Genomic DNA, 23,055 nt, shown 5'->3' on the forward strand with positions numbered 1-23,055 from the left:
ACCTTCTTCCTCCAGCTGCTCCATCCTCAGAAGGAGTTGGGGTGGGAGGCTGGAGGAGGGCTGGCTCACAGCTCTGCCCAGCCCAGGGCAGCCAGGGAGATGCTGTGGCAGGTGGAGGCATCAGGGTGGAGATCCCATCCCAGGAGATGCTGAGCAGCCTTTGGAGCTGGAGTTGACACCACCGTGGAGCAGATTATTGTCCATGTGCTGCTGGAGCAGGAGCAGCCAGCCTGCCCCTTGCTGTCCCTGTGTCCCCAGCGTGCAGACCTGGCCCTGCCACCTGCAGCTGACCCAGACAGCAGCCAGGCAGCACCACGGCAGAGAGAGGAGAGATCCCCAGCTGCAGGCAGAGGCACAGAGAAGCAAATTAGAGCAGAGCTGCTAAAATCCACATCACAGCTTTTTGCATCCACGTACTTTTGCAGGGGAAAGCTGTTAACCACATTCGTCTTCCTGAGCTGCTTATCTGATGAAATTGCTGCCCTTTGCAAGGGTATGTTGGCCCCAAATAGGTGCCTGTTCGCCCTTCCTTGCTCACGAGTTTGACTTTCTGCTGTTTGTCTTCACAATTCAGCAATTCAATAAACAGCTGCAAAATATGTTTTATTCCTTGAGAAGAATCTGTTTCTCCTACACCAGCTCCGTGCACAGTAGTTCTGGAGATCGTTGCACAACCCCCTGAGCTCTTAAAAAACATCAGTGTTGAGAGGTTAAAGATTTTAAAGCCTGCTGCCACCTATGGATGGAAGGAAAGCAGTGAGAGCAGGAATCCTCCTGGGAGCGTGCCTGACTGGAAGGAGACCTGAACTGTGGATGAAATCTTTGGCTGTGGGGAGATGCCAGCAGCCCAGAAAGTCACGAGCTTTCTTCTTCTTCAGACAAACCCAACAAGGTGCAGGACACAAAGGGCTGACAAAAGGTGTTGGGAAATTTACTACCCATCATGAGATATATGTAGAACAGAGAGGAAATAAGCCTGGCTTTTGGCTTGCTGGATTAATCTGATTACGGTGTTTTCATTGACAGACTGTAGCTTGCCTTCCCCTTTACCTATTTGTTCTGTTGTAATTAAATCCTTTTTAAAATTGTTCTTATTTGCATTCAGATTTCTATGGTGATAATTTCTGCAATATTACTCTACAAAACACCTGGAATGGGTATTTGTGGAGCCATGAAAACTACAGAGCAGCATATTCCACCCTCACTAGAGGAAACAGGGATATCTCTATTCCAGATGTTATAGATAACAACACATCTGTAATACAGATGTGTTATTTTTATAGCACTGTCATTAGCAGAGCCCTTAGTGCATGAAGAGGCTCTTTGGTCCATGGCAGGAGACATCTCCCATCCCAAGAGAATCCCACCGGGACCTGCTGCCCTGTGCTCAGCAGGACCAACCTTTACCTCACACTGGGCAAAGAGGAGAGGGTAGGTACTGTGGTGCAGACAAATGACCACACTTGAGTGTTAAATGAGATGTTGTTAGATACAGGGTGCTCATTCACATGGTATTCATTGCTTTTTGCTCTGGTTATCCCCATGCATGCTCTGGAAATAGAAAATGAGCTGAAAGCAGGTACCTGATCCCCTGATGTCAGGCACCCACCACCTTACCCTTTAGAAACAGATATACTTCCAGCACAGGGTTAAAGATGTCCCATTGTTTTAATATTTTCAGTTTGGGGTTTTTTTTTGTAATTTCATCAGCTTCTTGAAAAACCTGTTTTTCTTTTATCCTGAGTCACTTCACATGAAGAAACGATTGTTCTAAACTCTGACTCATCAGTTTGCATCACCACTTTCCAAACCCCTCGGGGGCACGTGGGCTTCGAAGCAGGGAATGGCAGCCAGCCTTTATTTACCAATAAATAGGCACTTCATTTCTGCATTGACTCATCACTGGTTAAGCCTCGGTTTGTTCCTGTTCCTCGGTGAACCTGGAGTGATGGTTCTGTTTGCTTTTGTAATCGTTTTTTATGAGGAGCATTCACATGAACCACACCTCACTGCCAATCTGTCTGCTGTTTAAATACAAACGTTTGCAAGGAGAGTCAAGTATCTAAATGATAGAGCTGAACTACCTGGAAATACCAAGTTTCCATTAACTGCCATGAGGCAGAAAACACAACTGTTGGTTAATGAGACACCTCTGATTACAAGAATTCATGGGGGAAAGGAGGCCACCATCCAAATTAGCCACTTCACTGAAGCTCTTACACAGATCCGAACCATAAATTTTTGAAATCTGAATCAAAGGAGCTCTTTTGGAGCTAGAATCCCCTCTGTCACTCAGAGATACATCACCCCTGCCCAGCAAATGCAGCACCAGCAGCATGTGAGGGATGAACAGATTTTGCAGGAGCAAAATGGAGCCTTGAGAGTTTAAAGGTGCAAAATGAAAGGCTTGTTCTTGCTTTTCCTATGCACTAAGACCTGAATAATTCGCTTCCTATCCTTCTGCAACTGAGTACCAATAAAGAAAAGAAACGAAGACTTTTGGCAGCATTTATCCTTCTGACCTCATAGTTCTCAAGACTGAATTATACTCAGCACCTTATCCTAAATATCTGATGCTGCACTTCCCTGTGGGACATAAATCAAATCATGGCTGAAATCTCCTGCAGCTGTAGTGTTGAGTGCTCCAGCAAACACTTGCCATGGTCTAGTTGGGCTGGGATTCATCTCAAGGGCAGGAGGAATGCACAGGGCACAGAGCAGCCTTAACACTAATAATTGTGTGAATGGTTGCAGTTGATCTTAGAGGGCTTTTCCAGCCAAAACAGTTCCATGATTCTGTGTGTCCAAGGCAAAGAAAATCACAAGAACATAACTTGAAAGCCAATGGGAATAAAATGAATGTTCCAACTATGACTGGGATGATTTCTGCTAAGTACCTCAAAAGTGGGTTGCATACCATGATAAGCTTAAACTGGGGCATAAATTTCAGGTTTTCCCTAACAGCACACAGCCAGCTGATGTGAAATTTTAACAATTTTTTTTTCTTCCTGTCCTCCTGTTCTATGCTGTCCTTTGTACACATTTAGGAAGGTCATAGGAAACCATTTAAAAGTAATTTCTAGTCAAACTTTCTGCAGTTGTCACAAACACTTCACTGCTGGCAGAGCTGCTCAGCCAGACAATATGGGGTATGGGTACATGTGTAGGGCAAAATGAGCTGAATTTGGGGCTTTAGGGTTTTCTTTGGCTCTTATTACAGCAGTAACATGCCAGCCTAGGCTCCTTATTGAATCCTTCCCATGAGGCACAGCTTTCCACTGAGTACCTTTCAGTAACTGTGGAAGGCTTGTGAGCTAGAAGGCTTGCTCTTTCCAGTTCACCTGATTTTTTACTCAGCTCAAAAAACCCACAGACTTTCTACAGGTCAGGACTGGGAGCAAGGTTATTCCCCAGGGAGATCCAGCAACACAGGCTACAGGGGTCAGATGCAGTGTTGCAACACATGCCCTATAGGCAGCATTACACAGGAGGGAGACGAAGGCACATGCTGCTCCAGGAGTTTGCGGGATGTTTTGTGCGAGTGGAGGGGCACCATCTGTTTCTGAAAGGACTGTGCTCAAGCATTTGCTGAAAATGAGGTGGGAGTTCGGTTGCCTCTTCTGCAAAATGAGAAAATCAGAAATGGAGTAAATAAAAAGGACAGAGATTCGCTGGAGCAACTCCAGGGGAGGCCAGAAAGATGCTCTGAGAGCTGGAGCATCTCTGCTCTGGAGACAGGCTGGGAGAGCTGGGATTGTTCATTCTGGAGCCAGGAAGGCTCCAGGGAGAACTTAAAGGCCTTTCCAGTGCCTAAAGGGGCTCCAAGAGACCTGGAGAGAGACTTTGGACAAGGGCCATGAAGTGACAGGATAAGGGGGAATGGCTTCAAACTGACAGAGGGCAGGGTTAGACAGGATTTTAGGGAGAAATTCTTCCCTATGAGGGTGGTGAGGCCCTTGCACAGGCTGCCCAGAGAAACTGTGGCTGCTCCATCCCTGTTCAAGAACAGGTTGGATGGAATTTTGCTCTCTCTTCCTTGTATGACTTTTTCACCCAGTTCCCAGGGCAGGCTTTGTGTCTCCTCCCACCTGGCAGGACTCCTGTGCTTGCACAGACAGGCTGCTCCTTGTCCCAGCAGTGCCTGCCCAGTGCCACCCTCCCACTCACTCCCTCTGGCAAGGGGCTGGATCCCAGCAGGCTCCAGCCAAGGGCTCAGGGCAGCACCAGCTCCTTCCCAGCCACAGCCTCGTACTGAGCAGGTCACCACTGGTACCATCTAATGAGTGCAAAAGCAAAGTCTCCATCACCTCTTTCTCTCACATTTTTTTTTCCCTTTCTTTTGCAATCTTGAGATTTGCACTTTAGATTTTGCAGAAAGGATCCAAGTCTCAGCCACATATCTGTTTATTTCAGATCTGGAACAGAGAAAAAAATTATTTTTCGTGTTTTTTTTCTAGATGCTGTCTTTGTGAAAGTGCTTCTATGCCCACAAGGTGTCTAAGATATTATTACAGAAACTCACAGCATTTTCCCTCTTATCTGGTAACACACAGGATGGTTTCTTTGCTTTATTGCATGAGCCTGCTTCCCTTTCACTTCACATCTTCCAGCAGCACAATGTTCTGCAGCAAGTTTAAATTTGCTTTGCACACCCAGAGAGGTGCAAGCCAAATGACAGTTGACCAGGTCAGGCAAGGACGTCACCAGCCCCATCTCCATGGTGTGCATTTCATAATTTCATGTTTACAGAGACATAAATAGACCCATCCCACAGTCACATGTGTGAGGATCCATTACATTCTTCACTGCAGTCGGACTCACAGCAGCTCAGTTAACTTCAGCTTCCCACACAGACTAACTTCTTGGGTTTTCCTCGTTTCTCACAAAATAATAATGGCAAACAACACATGTAAACTTCTTACTGCTTCTCTCTTGTATTGTGCCTGACAATAGCTCTGAAAACACAAGCAGAATTTCTTCTTTGATAGAAGTCTGTCTTTCTCAGGATTTTTAAGCATCAAAGTGTTGAGAAAAAGCTCCCCCCAAAACAGCCTGGGATAAAAGGAATCAGATTTTTTTTTCAGTTGGGAGGCAATTTAAATTACAGATTAGGAAACAGAAGGCTATTACAGGAGTGGTAATTAAGCAGATAGGAGGGCTAGAGGGGAACTGAAAAAATAAAAAATACTATAAATGAAAAAGAAGTTCTCTTTATGAACAAATCTTCAGGTCCAAGTGTAAAATCATTGTAACCTTCTTTTGGGGATGTTCATCGGAGCTCTCCAGAGACAGCTGTCACTGACAGGGCAGTGAGTTGGAGCAAGTGGACAGGACACACTTCCAAAACACATGCTCAAGTAAACCTCTTATTTTGAAGGAACACCCATTCTTCATTAAACCAATGCTAAAAGTTTCTCTAATGCCAGCAACAAAATATAAGCTCAGAAAAGGGAAAACTACATTACTACCTCTGCCTAACCACTGTTTCTCCAGACAGTACCCAGAGCTCCAGCTGCTGTCCCTTACCATAGTTTCACATCTCCATTTTCCCCACACTATCTCCTGTAATTATTTATTTGCCAGTGAAGCAAAGGCTCTTAATTTTCTCTTCTGCAGACTCCTGATTTTTTTTTAATCCTTTAAAAGCTACTATGAGTGCAGACTTGTAGTAAATGTCCTCTGCAACTTCATGCTAATGCATCTTGGTAACTATATTTTGCACAGGTTTATATTAAACCTCTTGTGTGTGTATGTATATGTTTACATCTATTCAAATATATTATAGATACATTACATAGAAAGTAAGGAATAGAAGGGTTAAGTGGCATATACAGTTTTCCTTTCACAGTTTCAGTTTATTTGAACCTAAACCAAAGTCCTGCTCTAAGAGAGCAGCATTTAGGTACTGGGGCTGGAACCCAGAGCTTGGGCTGAACTCAAAATATATTTCTGAGTGCCAATGGGCCATGAGAGGCCTTCCTGTATGGTTTAAGTTCAGCTGCTCATGCTCTTATTTAGTCACAAGTTAAGTGCGTTAAACAAGTGACCTCAGCTTTAGTTTTGGGGAACAGTGGCCCAAGAAGCAGCAGTTTTCAGCGACTTAGCAAACCCCAGCCTAATTCTAGGATACTGGATAGATTTTGAAATAACCTGGCATCACCACAGCACGCACAGACTGGGAGAAATACAGCTCCCATCACTCCCTAAGCTCTCTCCCTTTTGCTTTCACAACTGCCAGCGTTCCCAAACACCCGCCCTGCGGTCAGCCCACACACGAGCTGTGGCAGAGCAGTATTAGGAGCCCTGGCAAAAGGACATTTTTCAACCCTACTAATTCTTCCCTTCCTCCATTACACAGGGGGAACTTGGTCAAGTATTTCCTAGAGATGCTCACAATGACCTGCAGGGCAGCCCCTGCCCCACACCCCCAACACTGACCCCTCCTCCAGCCTGCTCAATGCCCACTAGCAAAGCTTTTAGCTTTCACCAAAGTTTGGACAAACTCGAACTTAGCTTCTGCCCTTCCTCTCAAGTGCCAAAGTCACACTGAAAACCAAATCCCTTTGCTCAGAATCCCGTGTGCTACAAAAGCTGAGCTACTCTAGACCTCTCAGTTCAGCTTTGCCAATGGCTTCTGCAGCACCGGTCCCAGCCCAGCCCAGCCACTTGTCACACCTGAGCCCTTGTCCCCAAAACTGCTGCACCTCCCCTGGGTCAGGTACTCAAATATCACCAAGTGGCCAGTATCAGGTCTCCAACAGCTCATGCCTGCCCCAAGCTACTGCCAAGGGTTTGCTCCAGCAAGTGCTGCTCTCAGGAGTACATCAAACCGCTCTGACAGTAAAGTACCACTTTGCAGGGGGAAAACCTAATCAAAAAATTTAAATTCTTACTTGCCTGTGTCCAAACCAGGCATTTGGACCCAACAGTGAAAGTATGCCTTTACATTCCCCTTTTATGAAACTGTTTATTTAGATTTAGGAAGGAGAATCAGAAATTTTAAGTAGATCCAAGCTTTGTAGTGTACACATTGCAAGTTTTTCTGCTGTTCTTTTACCTTGTATTCTGCTGAACCTCGTTGGGTGTAACATGGGGAATGGCACACACTCAGAGTGGCTGTTGTGCTGTGAACACCAAGGACAGGACCCAAAGTGCCACTAATTTACACAAGCCTTGTGAAGCATCTCCAGTAGCTTCTGTCATCCTGTTACAGACATGGGCAAATGGTGCCCATGTTGACGAGGCACCACTTCATTCAAGGCTGCTGTGAGAGCTCTTCTTGTTCAGGCAGAGCCCAAGCATGACCCAATCTCTCCAGCTATCACTATCACCAGAGGTAAAACAAGGACAAGAGCCTTTCCACCCACAGGGATGATGAGGCAGCATTAGCAGATTGAAAGCTCTGAGGCCCTGAAATAAAAGGCATCAAAGGCTCCAAAGCGTGTAAGATTTCTTACTATGATGCAACACGTGCAGTAAGAAACAGGGTCATGAGAAAAACAAATGATATATTTTTTAAATTACTATTTTACCATACTTGCTCATCAAATTATTAATTGCAATTCCAAAGCAGACAAATAAAAAATAATTTGAAAAATGTAAACTAAGGAGAATGTATGCTTAGGGTTGGAAAATAGTTCTCTAACAATAGGTTAACGCACTCCCCTGTGGGCTACACTCAGTTTGATGAATTTGAACTCAGAGGCAATCCCCACTCCATAGTCCCACCCACAGGGTCAATCCTAGAGAACAGCTGGATTCTAAAGAAGCATCAGTCACTTCCAAGATTGTATCTTTCCATCTTATTTAAGAACTGCAACAAAGGAAATGCAATTTTTTCCATGTTCAAAGAGTTTTCCAGATAGAGAATTTTTTTCCATACACCTATGAACAGAAGTTGAGCAAAAACGAGACAGAACTACTACTATACCCACCCAAGAAAACCCAAACTCACTCCTAGACCATGTACTGAGCACTTTCTCCATGATTTTGATAATTTAACAAGAACTACCTGTTTAAAATTCCTTCAAATTTCAAGCAAAATTTAATTTTCCATTCCCAGTACTTGTATTTCCAGCATAGGATGGGACAACATAATAACAAATGCATTGACAACATGTTAAAGAACACTTCCATCTTCAGCTTTTCTTCTGCAGTTTATTTTATAAATTACGCTATTCAACATTCAGAGCACTCACATTTCAGAACAGAAACACCAGTGCAAGGAGTGGTTTGTCCCAGTGCAAGGAAGTTACAAGTCCCCCCTGACACCAGTGGATGGGGCTCAAATGTAACTCCTCAGTCCACAGCTAACAATAGTGTGACTTAAATGTGAGCACGTTGTAGTCAACAGAAACACAGAGCTTTGGTTGGTAACAACCAAATACTTGGACAGGACAAACAAGAGAAGAACAATTTGACCTCCAGCCGACCTGTGAATTCACTAGGGTTGGAGACCACCTCCATCATTTTTCTGAACTGACATTATTATAAATAAGTGAATGCCAAATGTTCTATTTGATGCTAAAATCCAATTATCAAAACACAATAAAGCTCCCATGCATGCAGGTACTGTAACCCAGTGAATGCCACAGGTCACCTTTGGCACATCACAGTCAGGACCTGAACACAGAAATAATCCTGATCTGGCAGAAGATAAATGAGAAAGCTTGGAGAGCATTCCCATCTCCAATGCCAATAATTGTTGCTAAAAAATGTATTAAACCAAGACTGAAATACAGCAATCACCTCTCAGTTATACAATACACACTAGACCCCAATTTTAATTACATCCAAGCAAAAGAAATCTTATTCAACCCAGAGATGATAGCAACTCGGGTCACTGCTGTGAAATACAGGCCACTGTCAGAAGTAGTTAATTAGGATCTTAGAAATCTGCATTCATTTCTTTTAAGGAACTGTTGCAATGTAAAAACAAAATGAGACAATTCATAAATAACATCTTTATTAATGAGTTTTCTTTTTCACATTCTTTAAAGTGATGTTCAATTAAAATCTGCATAGTCAAGAGTGCAAAAAAAAAATCATATAAGTCAGACCCAAATGTGAACACTACTGTTTCTGGAGCAAGACTGGTCACAGTCATAGGAATAAAATAGAAATAAATGGCCAGGGAGATATGGAGGGGGTGGGGATGAGAACCACCAGGAAAATTCTCATCAGTATATTTGTCTATTAATGAAGTCTTCACACAAAGACACACAACAGTCATTCACATTCATGTGCACAACAGAATGTAAACTACAGAAGAAATGTCCTTCCTCTGCTGAATGAAATGAAAACAGAGCAAGATTATTTATGTATTTCACTGAGCATTGATCACCTATTCCAACAATATATCCAGGTGGATAACACAAGGTCCAGGTTTCTTCATGCCCTTATTACAATCACATTTCAACCACCATGCCACAGCAGGAACCAGGAAATCAAGAGTGTTTCCATAACACTGGGAATTATTCTTAACACACACTTTTAAGCACCATCACCTCCCTTCCTTTTTAGTTTTTAATAGGATTACCCCTTTTTTGAGTGCTGTTGTTCACGGTTGGTTGGAAGAGCAGGTGAAGAGGATCCCTCCAAGCCCATGCAACGGCTCAGCCTGTGGAAGTGCAGCAGAACATCTCCACCTCCAGCTTCATTTCCGTAAGCACAGGCAACACAGTCCCAAACCTCTCACATCAACACCACAATGTGACTCTGCAAGTAGTACTTTTAATATTTACACCATCTAGTGATTTAGCTGTGGTTCTCTGCATTATAACTATCATCAGAAAAAGCTAGGGGAAAAAAACAAAAGGCATATCCCCTACATAATGGCTGCAGGTAGTAAAGAGACACACTGCCCACACAGTGGTGAGAGGCCACTTCTTGCCTCCAGTTTGGATTTATGCAGCAGAGACACCACTCTGCAGCTGAGCACAGGTTTAAACAGAAATTCTCCAGGTTGGTCATCTGGAAAAGCCATCCAAGGCCCTCACACTGAACTGCACCGCACACAAACTGGGCTTAATTTTTTGCATGTGATTCTACAGCAATAAACTTCATTTACAATTTATATTAGTTATGTTCTGAATTATTCAGATGCACAATCTAGGACTGTGGGGAACTGATCATCAATATTCAATCACACCAGTTCAGATCTGGGCAAGAAATAAGACTCATTTATTTGCTTTGTGCCTATAGCCTTTAAATCTGACATTCAAGCCCAGAGGTCAAGAGAAAGTTATTTGTGAAATCAAACCAGTCAGAAATACATTTGCTGCCATGGATATTGGAAACATAAGGCCTGAAGTATTTTGGAGAAGATGTACAACACGAAGTAAAAGGGATTCAGTACAACTTGCAGTATTTTGTATTTGTACAAGGACAAAACAAACTACACAGTGAAACTCAAACCCATCCTAGTGAAATGGTGACTCCAGGGGTGAAACTCCACCTTCATTTGGCAAATGAGGAGTAAAACATGCCCAGCACAAGAAAGCACCAACCACAGCTCCCAACCAGCATCAATAAAACATGCTGCAACACCCTTTCTTCTGCTTTCTCCTTGGGGAACTAACACTCAAAAGCAGGGAAAAGCAGCCAGAAACTGGAAAGAGGGACTGAATTTTACCCCAGAAATAAGTGCCCTGGGCAGCCAGCAGCTGCCACACTGGCCAGGTTTCAGGGCAAAACCATGTAAAAGAATAAACCTTGTCCCAGTTCAAAATACCAAAAGTAAAACAGGCCAATAGGTGTGAGCTGGCAAATTTTCAAAAGCAGCAATGACAACCCATTTTCTTTCCTAGAAATTTCATAGGCAAGTCTTCTGGCAGACCCAAAAATGAATGAAATTGGAAACAGGCTATTTAGTGCAGTGGTATTCTTAATTTCTTCAGAAAGAAACTATATTTCTTGTGTCACATCAGGGGTTTAATTCAAGAGAGCAGTAGATTAAGACCACTTTTGTCATTAGTTCAAGATTTACTTTGGCATGGCTAATTTACACTATTTGTATTTGTGGTAATTATAAGGGCATCACAGTATGTTTTTCCTTTACTATGGAAAATCCTAAAATAAATACAATTTAGTAGTCTGAAAAAAACCCACCTTACTTTAACCTACAATGAAACTACTTTGTGGCCTGCTTGTGTTTCAGGAAAATATCCCACATATTCAGATCAGCCTCACTAGTTAAGACACATTAAAATGAAACATGTCCCATTAAAGATGCCAAAAACTGGATTTAAATTTATTGCATGACGTTGCATAAGAAAGTGTATTATTGAAAACTGTAAGGCATCATGCAATTATCCATCAGCTAATTATTTATTATTCCTTGAAAGATGGTTATATACTCTAAAGTTATAAAACCAGTTTCAAAAAAGTACATAAAAAATTTAACATAAGCATTAAATATTTTTCACATGTTCATCGTTTTCAGCTGTTAAAAAGTGCATTCAAACATACTGTACTGGAAAGTTGCTCTGACCAAAAATGGTGCTGGAGACTCATTAAATTAAAAGCTGCAAAAGGATGTTGCATGGGATTAGAAAGCTCACAGGTTGTGGTATTTAAACTTACAAACTTGCTTGAAATAATTTTGCAATTCTCACACTTGCAATTTAGCATCAATGATACAATTAGCTAAAAATGTGTATTTTTAAAATTGAACAGTCAGATGAATTCAAGTTACGTACACTGAGTGATCAAATAAGGAGCAGACAAGACTGAGGCCCGGGCCAGGATGTGCTGTTGTGGATTTGGCAGGATCAGTTGATGTACTGGGCCATCCAGCGGAACCCCTCCCCGTAGCCTTGTCTCTTCAGCACACTGCACATGAACACCTCCAGGGGCCTGGCGTTCAGGTCTTTCAGTGGTGTGCTGCCCTGCAGAGAAACACAAACATTCCCTCACAGGTCACTTAGAAACAGCATCTATTCCACACAGACATTTGCTTCTGTGGAATGCCTGTATTTAACTCGTGTTTGACACTGGAATTTTGGAGAATAAATTAATCTAAAATCATAGAATGGGTTGGGTTGGAAGGGACCTTAAAGCTAATCTCATTCCAAATCCCTGCCATGGGCAGGGACATCTTCCACTAGACCAGGCTGCTCCAAGCCCTGTCCAAACTGGCATGATAACACTTTCAGAAATGGGGCATCCCCAACTTCTCTGGGCCTGACACCTCCACAAAGAGACCAGAACAGGTGACCTTAATCTCAGTGACTTGTATACAAGAAATACACTGTGCCTGTTCTCATGTGCATCCACACTGGAGAGGGGGAAGTATCTGAAACCACAGTGGAACAGCAAACATGCAAAGAGAATTTTAGAGCTTATATTTGGTGTTCAGTCACAGTTCCCTGCTCTGTTTCCAACAGTTTTCCAACCAGATTAAAAAAACCCATTTGCTACAAATTTTATGACTGACCAAAGCACGAGTGCAAGGTACTTGCTTGCCAAGATCAGCACAGAGCAATAAAGCTGCTGTTCAACTGGAGATTCACAGTGGTGTCCATACTTCATCAAATACAGGCAGTGTAAAGACCAGAAAACAAGAGGGCAAAATGCAGCAAACAAGAAAGTAAAGATTTGTTCCTGCCTGACCTAAACTCTGACTAGCACTGAACTTTAAGGGAGGCACCTCAGAGTGAATAAGCAAAGGGGAATTGCAAGGCAGGTGCCCTCAGCAGAGCTGGCCAGCTCATGAAAGCTGTGATTGGAAGCCACAGTGGAACGACTCCGTCAGCTGCAGGGAGGTTTCTCTCCAAGGGCCAAAGACAACCAGCACCATTTCTAATGCTCACAAGCAGAGCACTGGATTAACTTTACATTAAGAGGAGTTGAAGTATCACAAAGATTCTTACTAAAAATCTGCCTTGTTGCTAAGGATGCCAGTAGGAACTTTTTCCTTCCCACAACCTACAAACTTAAGACTTCTGCAATGGTGTAAATCTATCTCTAAGCTTTAGGCAAATATGTTAGGTGGAAAGTTATTAAAGCTTGCACTTGAAATGAGAAAAGTCACTTACTGAAAGATTCTATTCAGTTTTCTCTAATAATTCACTCTATAACTATAGCCTCTGAAAACTCTTTAAAAATACTACATAAGAAAGTTAAAGTACTAAAAATTATTCAAGATACAAATCCATTTTCTCTGAAAAAAACATGGCATTAAATAAGACGTAAAAAGTTGTAGCAAACATACATCTAACACTCACATACAAAGACACCCTGGGATTCAATCTACCCACTGTTATTATGTACTAAGTACTTTATAAATTAGAAAAACATTTCTTTTGTATAGCTGGAGCAAACCAGAGCCAACATACAAATAAGGCAAACTAACTCCCTAAGCAAAAAACCTCACCAAACAAACAAAAAATCCAACCCCCCCCCCAGAAAAAAACCCCACCAAAAACAAAACAAAAAAGCCAGAACAAAACAACAACAACAACAAAAAAGGAGCAATACCTTTCCTGTTGTCTGGCCATATAGACCAAACGTCTCTCGTAACCTCTCTTCACTGATGGCTTCAGGTCTGTCAATCTTGTTACCAAGAATTAGGATAGGCACATTAGCAATAGTTTCATCTGTCATTAGTGACTGCAAAGGAATGGAGAAATGAGGACTGATTAATTTAGAATACAGAAGGTCAAATCACTACTACTCATTTGCAGATGACAGCAGAGGTCTGTTGGGTATTTGAGCTTAGTTCTTAGACGTTCAAACTTTCAAAAGCTTATTTAAACTTACATCAAGTTCTTCTTTTGATTCAAGCAATCGTTCATGATCTGCACAGTCCACCAAGAACACAACACCATTAATTGCAGGCAGGTAGTTTTTCCACACTCTGCGGGCTACAGGGAAAATAAGAAATAAAAATAAAAGAAAATTAGCCCCAAATACAGAGCACTGCACATTGATAATTAAGAAGCAACAGGTGTGTGTGGGTTTATTGATTTGATATTTTTTAAATTCTCAGCTTATGTTGCCAGTCTTTGGGATGCAATTTCATGTTTTACAAAGCTTGAAATAACAGAGCAGAAGTACCATTCTCTCTAATGTTATCACTGTTCTATCCCACATGAATGCTGATGTATGGAAATGGTTTTGGCTTCCCCAAGACTTATGTCAACAAAGGTAAGTTTGAAGGTAAATGTAAGGAATTCAAAGTACAGAATTCCTCCTCACAGTATTAGTCAGAAGTTCCTCCTCTACTGCAGCTCTTGCCAAATCACATTTGTGATTTGTGATAAATGGTGGAAAGGGGCAAAAGAGCAGCCAATGTCTTTTATGCTGTCACAGAGGAGTGTGGGAAGTCAGTCTCTGTAGCAGGGCTGTGTTTCTGGCTGGAAGCAAACTCCAGCCCAGTTCAGTGAGCTTAAGCGAGACAGCACACTCTTACCTTGAGCATGCCCACCCAGATCGAAGGTAGTGAAAGTCATGCCAGCAATTGTCAGCTCTTCTGAAGCTGGAAATACACAGAATTATGTTCAGAAATATGTGAAGATTATGCAGTGCTTTGGAAAAGTCTAGCCTTCTAGCACATAGATTTTACTTTCTTTTGGTTCTTTCCAGTATTTTGTTATTCAAGAAGAAAATAAGAGTAATACATTCTTCTCAAAATCAATGGCATATTCGTGTATCACCAAAATGTTATTAACCATTAAAAGCATGTGTGAAGTATCTACAATGCTAAGAACAGCAGAGTATCCCTACATTATTTATCCCTACATATTACACAAACAACAGTTGGCTCTGGCATCTGGTTTGCAAAGAAGATTTTGCATTTGGCATTTTGTTTTCAATACTGTTCAAGGCTTCTCCTCTTCACGTCCTTTCCCAATTTCTCACTTCCTTACTGGACTTCCCCACTCCACATTTTCAACCTGTGTTGAACTTTTTCTCCTGCAAGGTCACCAGGATAACAATTGCACAGCAACCTCTGAGACACAAACACTGATCTTCCAATTATACAGAGAAGTTCCCAAAAATTGCAAGCACCTATTTCTTGCTTCTATAGTACAAACTCTCTGCCTCATTGTTCTGGTTGTCATTCACCTCCTAATTTTAAATATAACACACTGAACTATCCTACACATATAATTTTTTAAAGATTATTTGAACTATCCATGGATTGCAATCCCAAAATCCTCTTTCTGTTTCCCCAGTTACACTGGTGGTCTGATGATGTCTAATCAGATCCTGCTTTTCCTGCAATCCTTCAAATGCTTGCTAGCCAAGGAACAGCACTATTGACTTACTGGGGTGTAACGTGGGGACGTGTTGTCCCAGTCTGTCATCTTTGAGCATGTGCAGCAGTGTAGTTTTTCCAGCATTGTCCAGCCCAAGAAACACTAGTTTGCCTGATTTCTTGTACAGTCCTAGAACAGAAAAGGACCTACTGATTAATCAATTCAACCAGCAGGAGTTAATTTCCAGCACTAGAGATGATTTTGCTCCTAGGAACAAAGTGTCACAGTCACGGTACAAAATACAGACCAGGCAAACCCTACCACACCTTTATCAGTGCCCTTTATCCATGCTGTACAAATGACATTCCCACTTACCACAAGCCTGCTACACCAGGTAACATGCAGCTCACAGGATGCTTGGCAGGAGCAGGAGAGGCACACAATTGGTGTGAATGTGTCAATCATGGAAATGCGTTGTATCATCTTAGGAAAAGCACGGCAGAACAGGACTAAATCCTACCAGTGTAGTTTAGTCTGCCCGCGCAAAAGGATAGTTCTGCTCACAGGGGGTGGAGAGGTGGGCACAGACCACAGCACTAACAGCAAGCTCTGGACCATGGACCATCCTGAACCTGAATTCTGTTCAGCTACCTCCAATTACAACAAAACACTTGTCTGAGACATAAAGAAAATTCACACCTCAATGAGAATAATACAGAGAAATTGGATTCAACATCAACAATCATAACTTGTGTATGAATTCTTTAATGTTGGTTAACATGTTATTTGGACAAAAAGTAACCTTCATCCATACCCCCTGGAAAACTGTTGGCTACATCCTGAATGGCACCCTCAGGGCACTTCTGACACACTTTGTCCCATGTGACAGTGCTTTCCGAACAGGAATAAGAAATTTTATTTTCATTGGTTGTCATCTTTATAAAAATGCCTTCTGCCCTTCTTCTCCCCCTCCACTTGTAACCCCAGAAATGCAACAGTTGCTGCGAAGGAGAGGAAAGATGTTTAAAACACGAACACCATATTTTCTTAAATTGGAGATTATCAAAGGGCAATTCTCTTCCAGCTTGTCAACACTGTATCCTCTGCCAGAATTAGTTTTCATTGCTTCAAACTCATTGATATTCAGAGTAAAACATTTCAATAAATTAAATTTAAAAACAAAAAATCAATCCTGTTCTGTACTGAAAAACCCCCCTATCTTCTGTAATGTGCTATTCTCCTGTGTGTTGGGATGTTCAGCTAGCCCTGCTGATGCTGTGGCATTCCAGGGGCAGAGGTTCCTCTGCCCCACAGACCTTTACACCACTGCTGTTTGCTCACCTCTCCCTCTGCCTTTAAGCTAATCTCAGGGATCACATTCCAGCTGGACATGCTTTGTAACTTGCAGGAATGAATATTCTCTCCTATCCTCATCTTATTTCATCAATGATCTTTATGACTCCAGGTCCTGTAGAGTGTCTTCACAGTTCTTTCAAATACAACAACTCTTACTTCCCAAACTCACCTTCTCACATGCCCATTAACTATTAAACTACAAAGTGGAGGAGAAAGTGTTAATGTTTACGGAGAAAGAAGTGGACAAACATTTTCATAGAGTAACTTACATCACAGGAGAAACTCCAGTTCACACTCACCTCATGAATTAAACAAAAACTCTACTACCCTATAGGAAAACAATAATATTTTTGCCACTCTCAGCCTGCACATCCAGGACTCCTTGCTTCCCAGACAGATGTTGCTGGTTTCACTAAAACATTTCAAGCTTCTCAAGGGTCTTTCAGAGAAACACAAGACTAACAAGCAGCCATAGTTCAGACATTGGCTACACGAAGACCCAAGATTTTATATATACATATAAATTAAAAAATATTTTAGTGTTTTCCTATAGTATCCTTGTGCAAAGATGTTCTTCCTAAAGTGATCCCATTAGCCTTCTAACAGGACAGCACAGGGAACTGTGGGAAGTCTCCTAAATGTTATGATTTGCCTTCTTCAACTAGAAGGATAACTGAGAATGCAATGTTTTTTTTAGAAAAAGAGGGACATAAAAGAGGGAGCTACTTCAAGTTCCTCTATCTTTCAGCAGAATTAGCTTTGCTTGCACAGGAATGGAAGAGCAGGCCAGTGTGCAGTAATCACTGTGCAGCTAAGGAAGAGGAGATAAGAAAGATTAGTCAACTTAGTTAAAATTTCACTGGCTAACATTTTGATAGCAGGCCAAGGGTCTGACATTCAATGCAAAACTTTAAACTTTCAACTGATAAAAGGTAGGTGGCACAGCTTGCTATGACTTCTTAGACTCAAATGCTTTTTGACCACTTCAATAAAATCCTTTGAACTTGGAAACTGTGCCTTTTACCCATGTGATCTGCAAATTCTGATCCTTTTTTTAGTATCCTAACATTAATTTTCCTCATGGTTGTGGGTTTTTTCACCTTGAACTGATATGGATTGCAGACTTTTTGGCCAGGGGATAATTTTCTGAGGCTCTTGAGTAGATGCCAGTGAAGTTTCACAGTAATTTCTGTGGCACAGAACAAAAAATCTCAGAACAATGCACTGCTGAATGTGAGAAAGGGCTTTAATATCTGGTACAAATTTTTTTTTAGATAGTCTTTCCTATTTGGATTCTGAAATTATATCCTCATGTGCAAAAGAACTGCATTAAAATAACTGAGTTCAGCTCTTTACAGCAGAGAAAAACCAGGAGAAGACCCATAAAAGCCAACTGAATTACACCATCTTAAATGAAGTATGATTAGAAAAGTTCAACCTATTATGATCATGAAATAAAATGTAATTTTCCTCAAGAAGGATTAATGTAAGATGGAGTGGAGAGCACACTACGTAAATGCTCAGTATTGATTAAGTGAAACTTTTGTTTGAGTGTTACTGAATGTACACCAAACCAAATATTATTATTTACCCAGCAGTCTTATTTGAAGATAACAGAGGTGAACAGACATTTTACACAAGAACAGCAGAAAGGAAAAGCCCCAAACAATAATGACTTACCTAAAAACTGCAATACGCTACTGAAACCGCTGTAAATCCAATCAAATAGGAACATATCTGAATCTTACAGTCTGAAATAAAGAGGAAACACAATGCATTTAAGTTCTGTCAGCATAGCACATTAAGCATTGTAACGTATTTATAGGTAACAAAAGTAATTGAAAATCCTGTGTGGAAAATCAAAACCATTTTAGTTTTGGTAAACTGTATCATAGACCAGTTCAGTGACAACAGCAAAGATTTTCCCCTCCTTTGGGAAAACACTGCGTGGACTGAAGTCTTTGCAAGAAGTAAAAATAATTTCATCCAAAGTACAATTTGTTGAAGGTACGTGATGAAGATTTTAAACAGGATTTTCACTTCTCAACTGGGAAAAGGTGGCACTTGAGAGAGGGCACTAGAGGGATATCAGTGCAGATTTAGTGCTCCAGCCACCCCTGGGAGCTGCTGGGGCTCAAAGCAGAGGTAGTAAGAGCTGAAGAAGTTTTGAAGAGTTGAACCTACAGAAGTCTGATACCAAATAAATCCTTGTCCACACAGAACCTGCCTGTTTACCCTTCAAAGAAAGTGACCTGTGTCATTCTGCACAGGCTGCCACAATTCAAACCTTAAATGGAAAAGTTTTGTTTAAAAAAACCCACCAGACCCCCATATTTCCCCACTGAATTCCTTCAGCTTAGATTCAAGAACAGAAGGATAAGCTGAGAGCCAGCGCTAGGTTCACTGTGTAGCCAGGAGCGACTAATTTCCCAGCTTTCATCCTAACTTCCTCATTATCTAAAGTGAGAATAATCATAGAATCACTGAGGTTGAAAAAGACCTCTAAGATCATTGAGTACAACAGTTAGCCTAGCACCACGGTGTTCAGCACTTAAACCAAGTCCCCAAGGGCCACATCCACAGGACTTTTGAGTGCTTCCATAGATGGTGAATCCACTACTGCCTGGGGCAGCCTATGCCAGGGCTTGGCCACCCTTTCAGTGAAGAAAAGTTTCCTGCTATCTAATCTGAATCTTCACTGGCACAACTTGAAGCTGTTTCCTCTTGCCCTGTCACTTGTCACCTGAGAGAAAACACCAACTCTGACCTGGCTACAACCTGTCAAGGAGTTGTAGCGGGTGCTGAGGTTTCCCCCCGAGCCTCCTTTCTCCAGGCTGAGCCTTCCCAGCTCCTTCAGCTGCTCCTCATCAAACTTGGGCTCTAAATCACACTGAAAGCGCCAGTTTGACACAGTGAACTGTGAGTATTTCAGTTCTCTTGGAGACTAAAGGACAACATCCTTAGGAGCCTTTAGCCAGCTAATTCCTACTGGAATGCCTGACCCCTGCAGACAGCGGAGTCTGACTGCCCTGGAAACACTGGACTGCCCTGCTAAACACAGCTGGCAGAGGCACCCACCCTGCTACAGGTTCTCACCACACGTGTTTAGAAACTGCAGGGCTGCCTTGGGGCATCACAAAAGGATTTCAGGGCAGCTCTGAGCCTGGAGCACAGCACACAGGAGTCAAAACACAGGTCTGAACCAGCCCAAAATCCAGGCATCCGTCATAGCAACTACACTCGTGACAAAGTGTTTCTTTTCTACACAACAACAGGTACATCATACAGAGATAATGTGGAAAGAGGAGCGAGTATTTAAATGACCTTCGCTTGCACAGGAACAAAATCTGTTCAGATGACCAAGCACCAGGTGTCTTGGTTTCGCCACAACTAACCCTTAAACCTTTAACCACGTCTACATTACTCTGAACAACACAACAGCTGCAACAGGCACGATTTTTAAGAATGCAAATCAAATATGCTTGTCAATGCATAAACACTCAGTTACACAATGTCATGACTGAAACTGTCCCTTGCATGGCTAAAAATCAAAGGTCAAGAATAAGCAAACATGGCAGAACACACACGTCAGCAGATTTATTTATTGCTTGAGCAAAATACCAATGGAGAAAAGCCTCTGTGGGGCTTAGGGAAACCATCGACTCAAATAACCTGTAAATCAGGGCAAATAGCGTGATGTAAGAGAAGGGCTCAGATTACTGAGGTGAGAATAACTTCAGTGTTCAGTTGTATTAACCTGTTCCATCTATTACGCTTAGGTTTACAAAAAACATCAACCAAAACAATCTTCACGCATTACAGAAAAACCTTTAAGGAGTGAGATTAACCTGCGAACAGGATTACTCTACAAACACAGCTGTAGTGGCATTAGTATTGGTTCAATTTCCATCACCGTAAGAAAAGTGGTGCTGGAAACAGAGCTACCCAAATCCTCCCAGAACAACCTCCATTATCAGCTGGCAGCAGTTAAAGGAAAACACTTTCAAAATGGGAAAAAAATGCACAGCTAATTGTAAAGGCACACAGGTAATATTTGAATAGAGATATTAAATCTACTCTTATCACACAGGAAAAGTAACCACAAAATTCAGAGCTGGGTCAAATCAAAGCATTACAAAACCGGAGTGACTCTGCTCTGGTTTAGAGAGTTGTTATGCTGAGAGCAGATTCAGGGAAAAGCTGAGGCTGTTGAATATATACAGACTCAAACTCTCAGGCTCACATAAAAGCAGAACAATGAAGACTCGGCAATCAGTGTTTACAAGCCATGATGGAGACAAAGATACTATTTTAATGGTATTTCAAGGGTTGATTTGAAAATAATCCACTGGAAACAGACAAAACCTTTGAATGAAAAGCTGTGCTGGACCAAGACAGTCTTGATACCGACTACTTTTACAGACATCACCAACTCACTGTGTCTTCACTACAAAGATACCAAAGGTAACTTTTGAATATCACTTCAGTGACACATGTCTGCCACTGCAAAACATCCCCATCAACCCTGGTCAAGGTTATTTAATCAGAAAAGCAGCACCCAGTAATTCCTGTGGAGCCAGGTCCACCACTCCATAGACCAAGGCCGTGAGTTCACTTACTGGAGACTGTGGAGAATGAGGAATTCCCGTGCAGTGGCTCTGGCAATGCTGAGCCAGCCTGCTGAAGGGAAAGCTGCTGACAGCATGGACTAGTAAGCAAACCCACTCACACCTCTTTTATCTCCTAAAAACTACAAAGTTTTTTCCTCCTACACTCAACTTGCTTTGTTTCCAGCTAAAAATTCATCATTTCACTTTCAAACCTCAGGACAGCACTCACTTCTGAAGCCTTTTGAAGTTAAGGTAAGAGACAATATCAGGCTTTTAAAAAGAGTTTTTAATGCCTTTATGGAACAATGAGGAAACAGAAACCAGTGACACCCAAGTGAACAGCTCTTGCATGAACTGGGAACAAACTGTGCTACACCTGTGTGGGGACTGCCAGCAACAGCCAGGGAAGAAATCTCAGTCCAGCCTGAGAGCACCAAACCTGCACCTCAGCCACAGCCCAGTCCGAAACCACAACCTGCAAGCAGCAGCTCAAAGCCTACTGCTCAGGGCAGGCTTTTCAAGTAGGATATAAACATGATCACTTCAAAGTTATAATTTCACACACAATCCCAGTAACATTATAAAACATTACCACAGGCAACAAAAGTCAAAATCCCTAGGAAACTCAGTGGATAAACTGGGATTCTACAACAGAGTTTATTCTTTGATTTAAAACTGCACTTGGATCTTGTATTTTAAAAGCTGAGAAAGGGCACAGTTAGAAAATGAGGTAACAGTACAGACTTTCTTCAGGTATTTTAATAATTTTCGGACAGCAACTAATTTTTGAGACAGCAGAGTTTACCTGTGAGGACAGCACTACAACACAGGAGCTCCTAAGGGCCCCAGATGCAGAGGTTCAGCCAGCCCCGGTTCACAAAGCCCAGCTGTCAGAGCACATCCTCACCGCAGGGCTGCTGCACCATTCACTGACTTAGGAACAAAACCCTCAAAAGCACTAACTTCTAAAGATACAACAACACTTCAAACAGGTATTGCCAGGTCGATACAAGGCGGCAGAGGGCTGCCCAGGGAGGCTGCAGGGCATCTGGGGGTTACGGGGTTACTTAACGCACCTCGCCATCGCACACGCACCGAGGCAGCGCTGCTCGGGACCCGCGAGCACCGCCACAGCCCCACGGACCGGCCGGTGCCCCAGCGGCCCGAGCAGCCCCAGGGCTGTGCCGGAGGAAAAAGGGAGGGAGAGGATAGAAGGGACAGGAGGGAAGGAAGAGGAGCGCCCGGCCCCAACCCCTTGCGGCTCTGCCCGCGGCCCCGCAGGCCGCAGCTGCTCGGGGCGCGCAGGGACCCCCGGCCAGGCCCGGCCGCGGCCCGGAGGCCGCTCCCGGCGGGACACGGGAACGGCCCGGCGCCCTGCGGGGTCGCCCGGCTTCTCCGCCGGCCAGGGAGAACAGACCCCTCACCGTCCCTCCCGCTCACCCACCGCCGAGCCTGAGGTACTCCGGGAGTCAGGCAGCGCTGACACTGACACTGACACCGACACCGACACCGACACCGACACCGACACCGACACCGACACTCACCCGCGGCTGCGCCCGCTCCGCCCCCCGCGGCTCCTTCCGGCACCGGCGCCCGCGACGCACGCACTCGGGTGGGTTCGGCTGCGTTCGAATGGACTCGGCCGTATTCGGATGAGCGGCCGTCCTCTCGGCTAGGTTGCCTTCGGCTGGGCTCGGCTGGGCTCGGCTGGGCTGGGCTCGGCTCGGTTCGGTGTCACTCGGCCGGGTTCGGTTCGGCTTCGCTCGTCTCCTCCCCTCCGCATGCCCGCCCAGCCCCGCCCCTGGCCCCGCCCCTTAAGCCGCAGCGCCGCTCCCGGAAGTGCCACGTGTCCGCAGTGCGGCTGCGCGCGCCGCCCGGCAGTTCCG

The 23,055-nt window shown here is 43.2% G+C and overlaps 1 protein-coding gene across 2 annotated transcripts; it reads right to left on the reverse strand.

Annotated features, from left to right (window-relative positions):
• Nucleotides 1-8,948: 8,948 nt before the first annotated feature.
• On the reverse strand, nt 8,949-22,953 carry SAR1B (secretion associated Ras related GTPase 1B). 2 transcript variants are annotated; one of them, XM_066197373.1, is made up of 7 exons: nt 22,714-22,953; nt 18,240-18,310; nt 15,273-15,392; nt 14,414-14,479; nt 13,762-13,865; nt 13,480-13,611; nt 8,949-11,888 (listed from the first exon to the last, which is right to left on the reverse strand). In XM_066197373.1, exons 2-7 carry the CDS (start codon nt 18,292-18,294, stop codon nt 11,772-11,774), a joined length of 594 nt encoding a protein of 197 aa, XP_066053470.1. In that variant the 5' UTR covers nt 18,295-18,310; nt 22,714-22,953; the 3' UTR covers nt 8,949-11,771. The 2 variants fall into 2 exon arrangements, with proteins under 2 accessions (XP_066053470.1, XP_066053471.1); XM_066197374.1 differs by lacking the exon at nt 22,714-22,953 and adding an exon at nt 22,614-22,696.
• Nucleotides 22,954-23,055: the final 102 nt, after the last annotated feature.

This window comes from Chamaea fasciata, unplaced genomic scaffold (genome assembly GCF_029207755.1).
Source record: "Chamaea fasciata isolate MVZ Bird 193981 ecotype frontalis unplaced genomic scaffold, bChaFas1.0.hap1 SCAF_15, whole genome shotgun sequence".
NCBI lineage: Eukaryota > Metazoa > Chordata > Aves > Passeriformes > Sylviidae > Chamaea > Chamaea fasciata.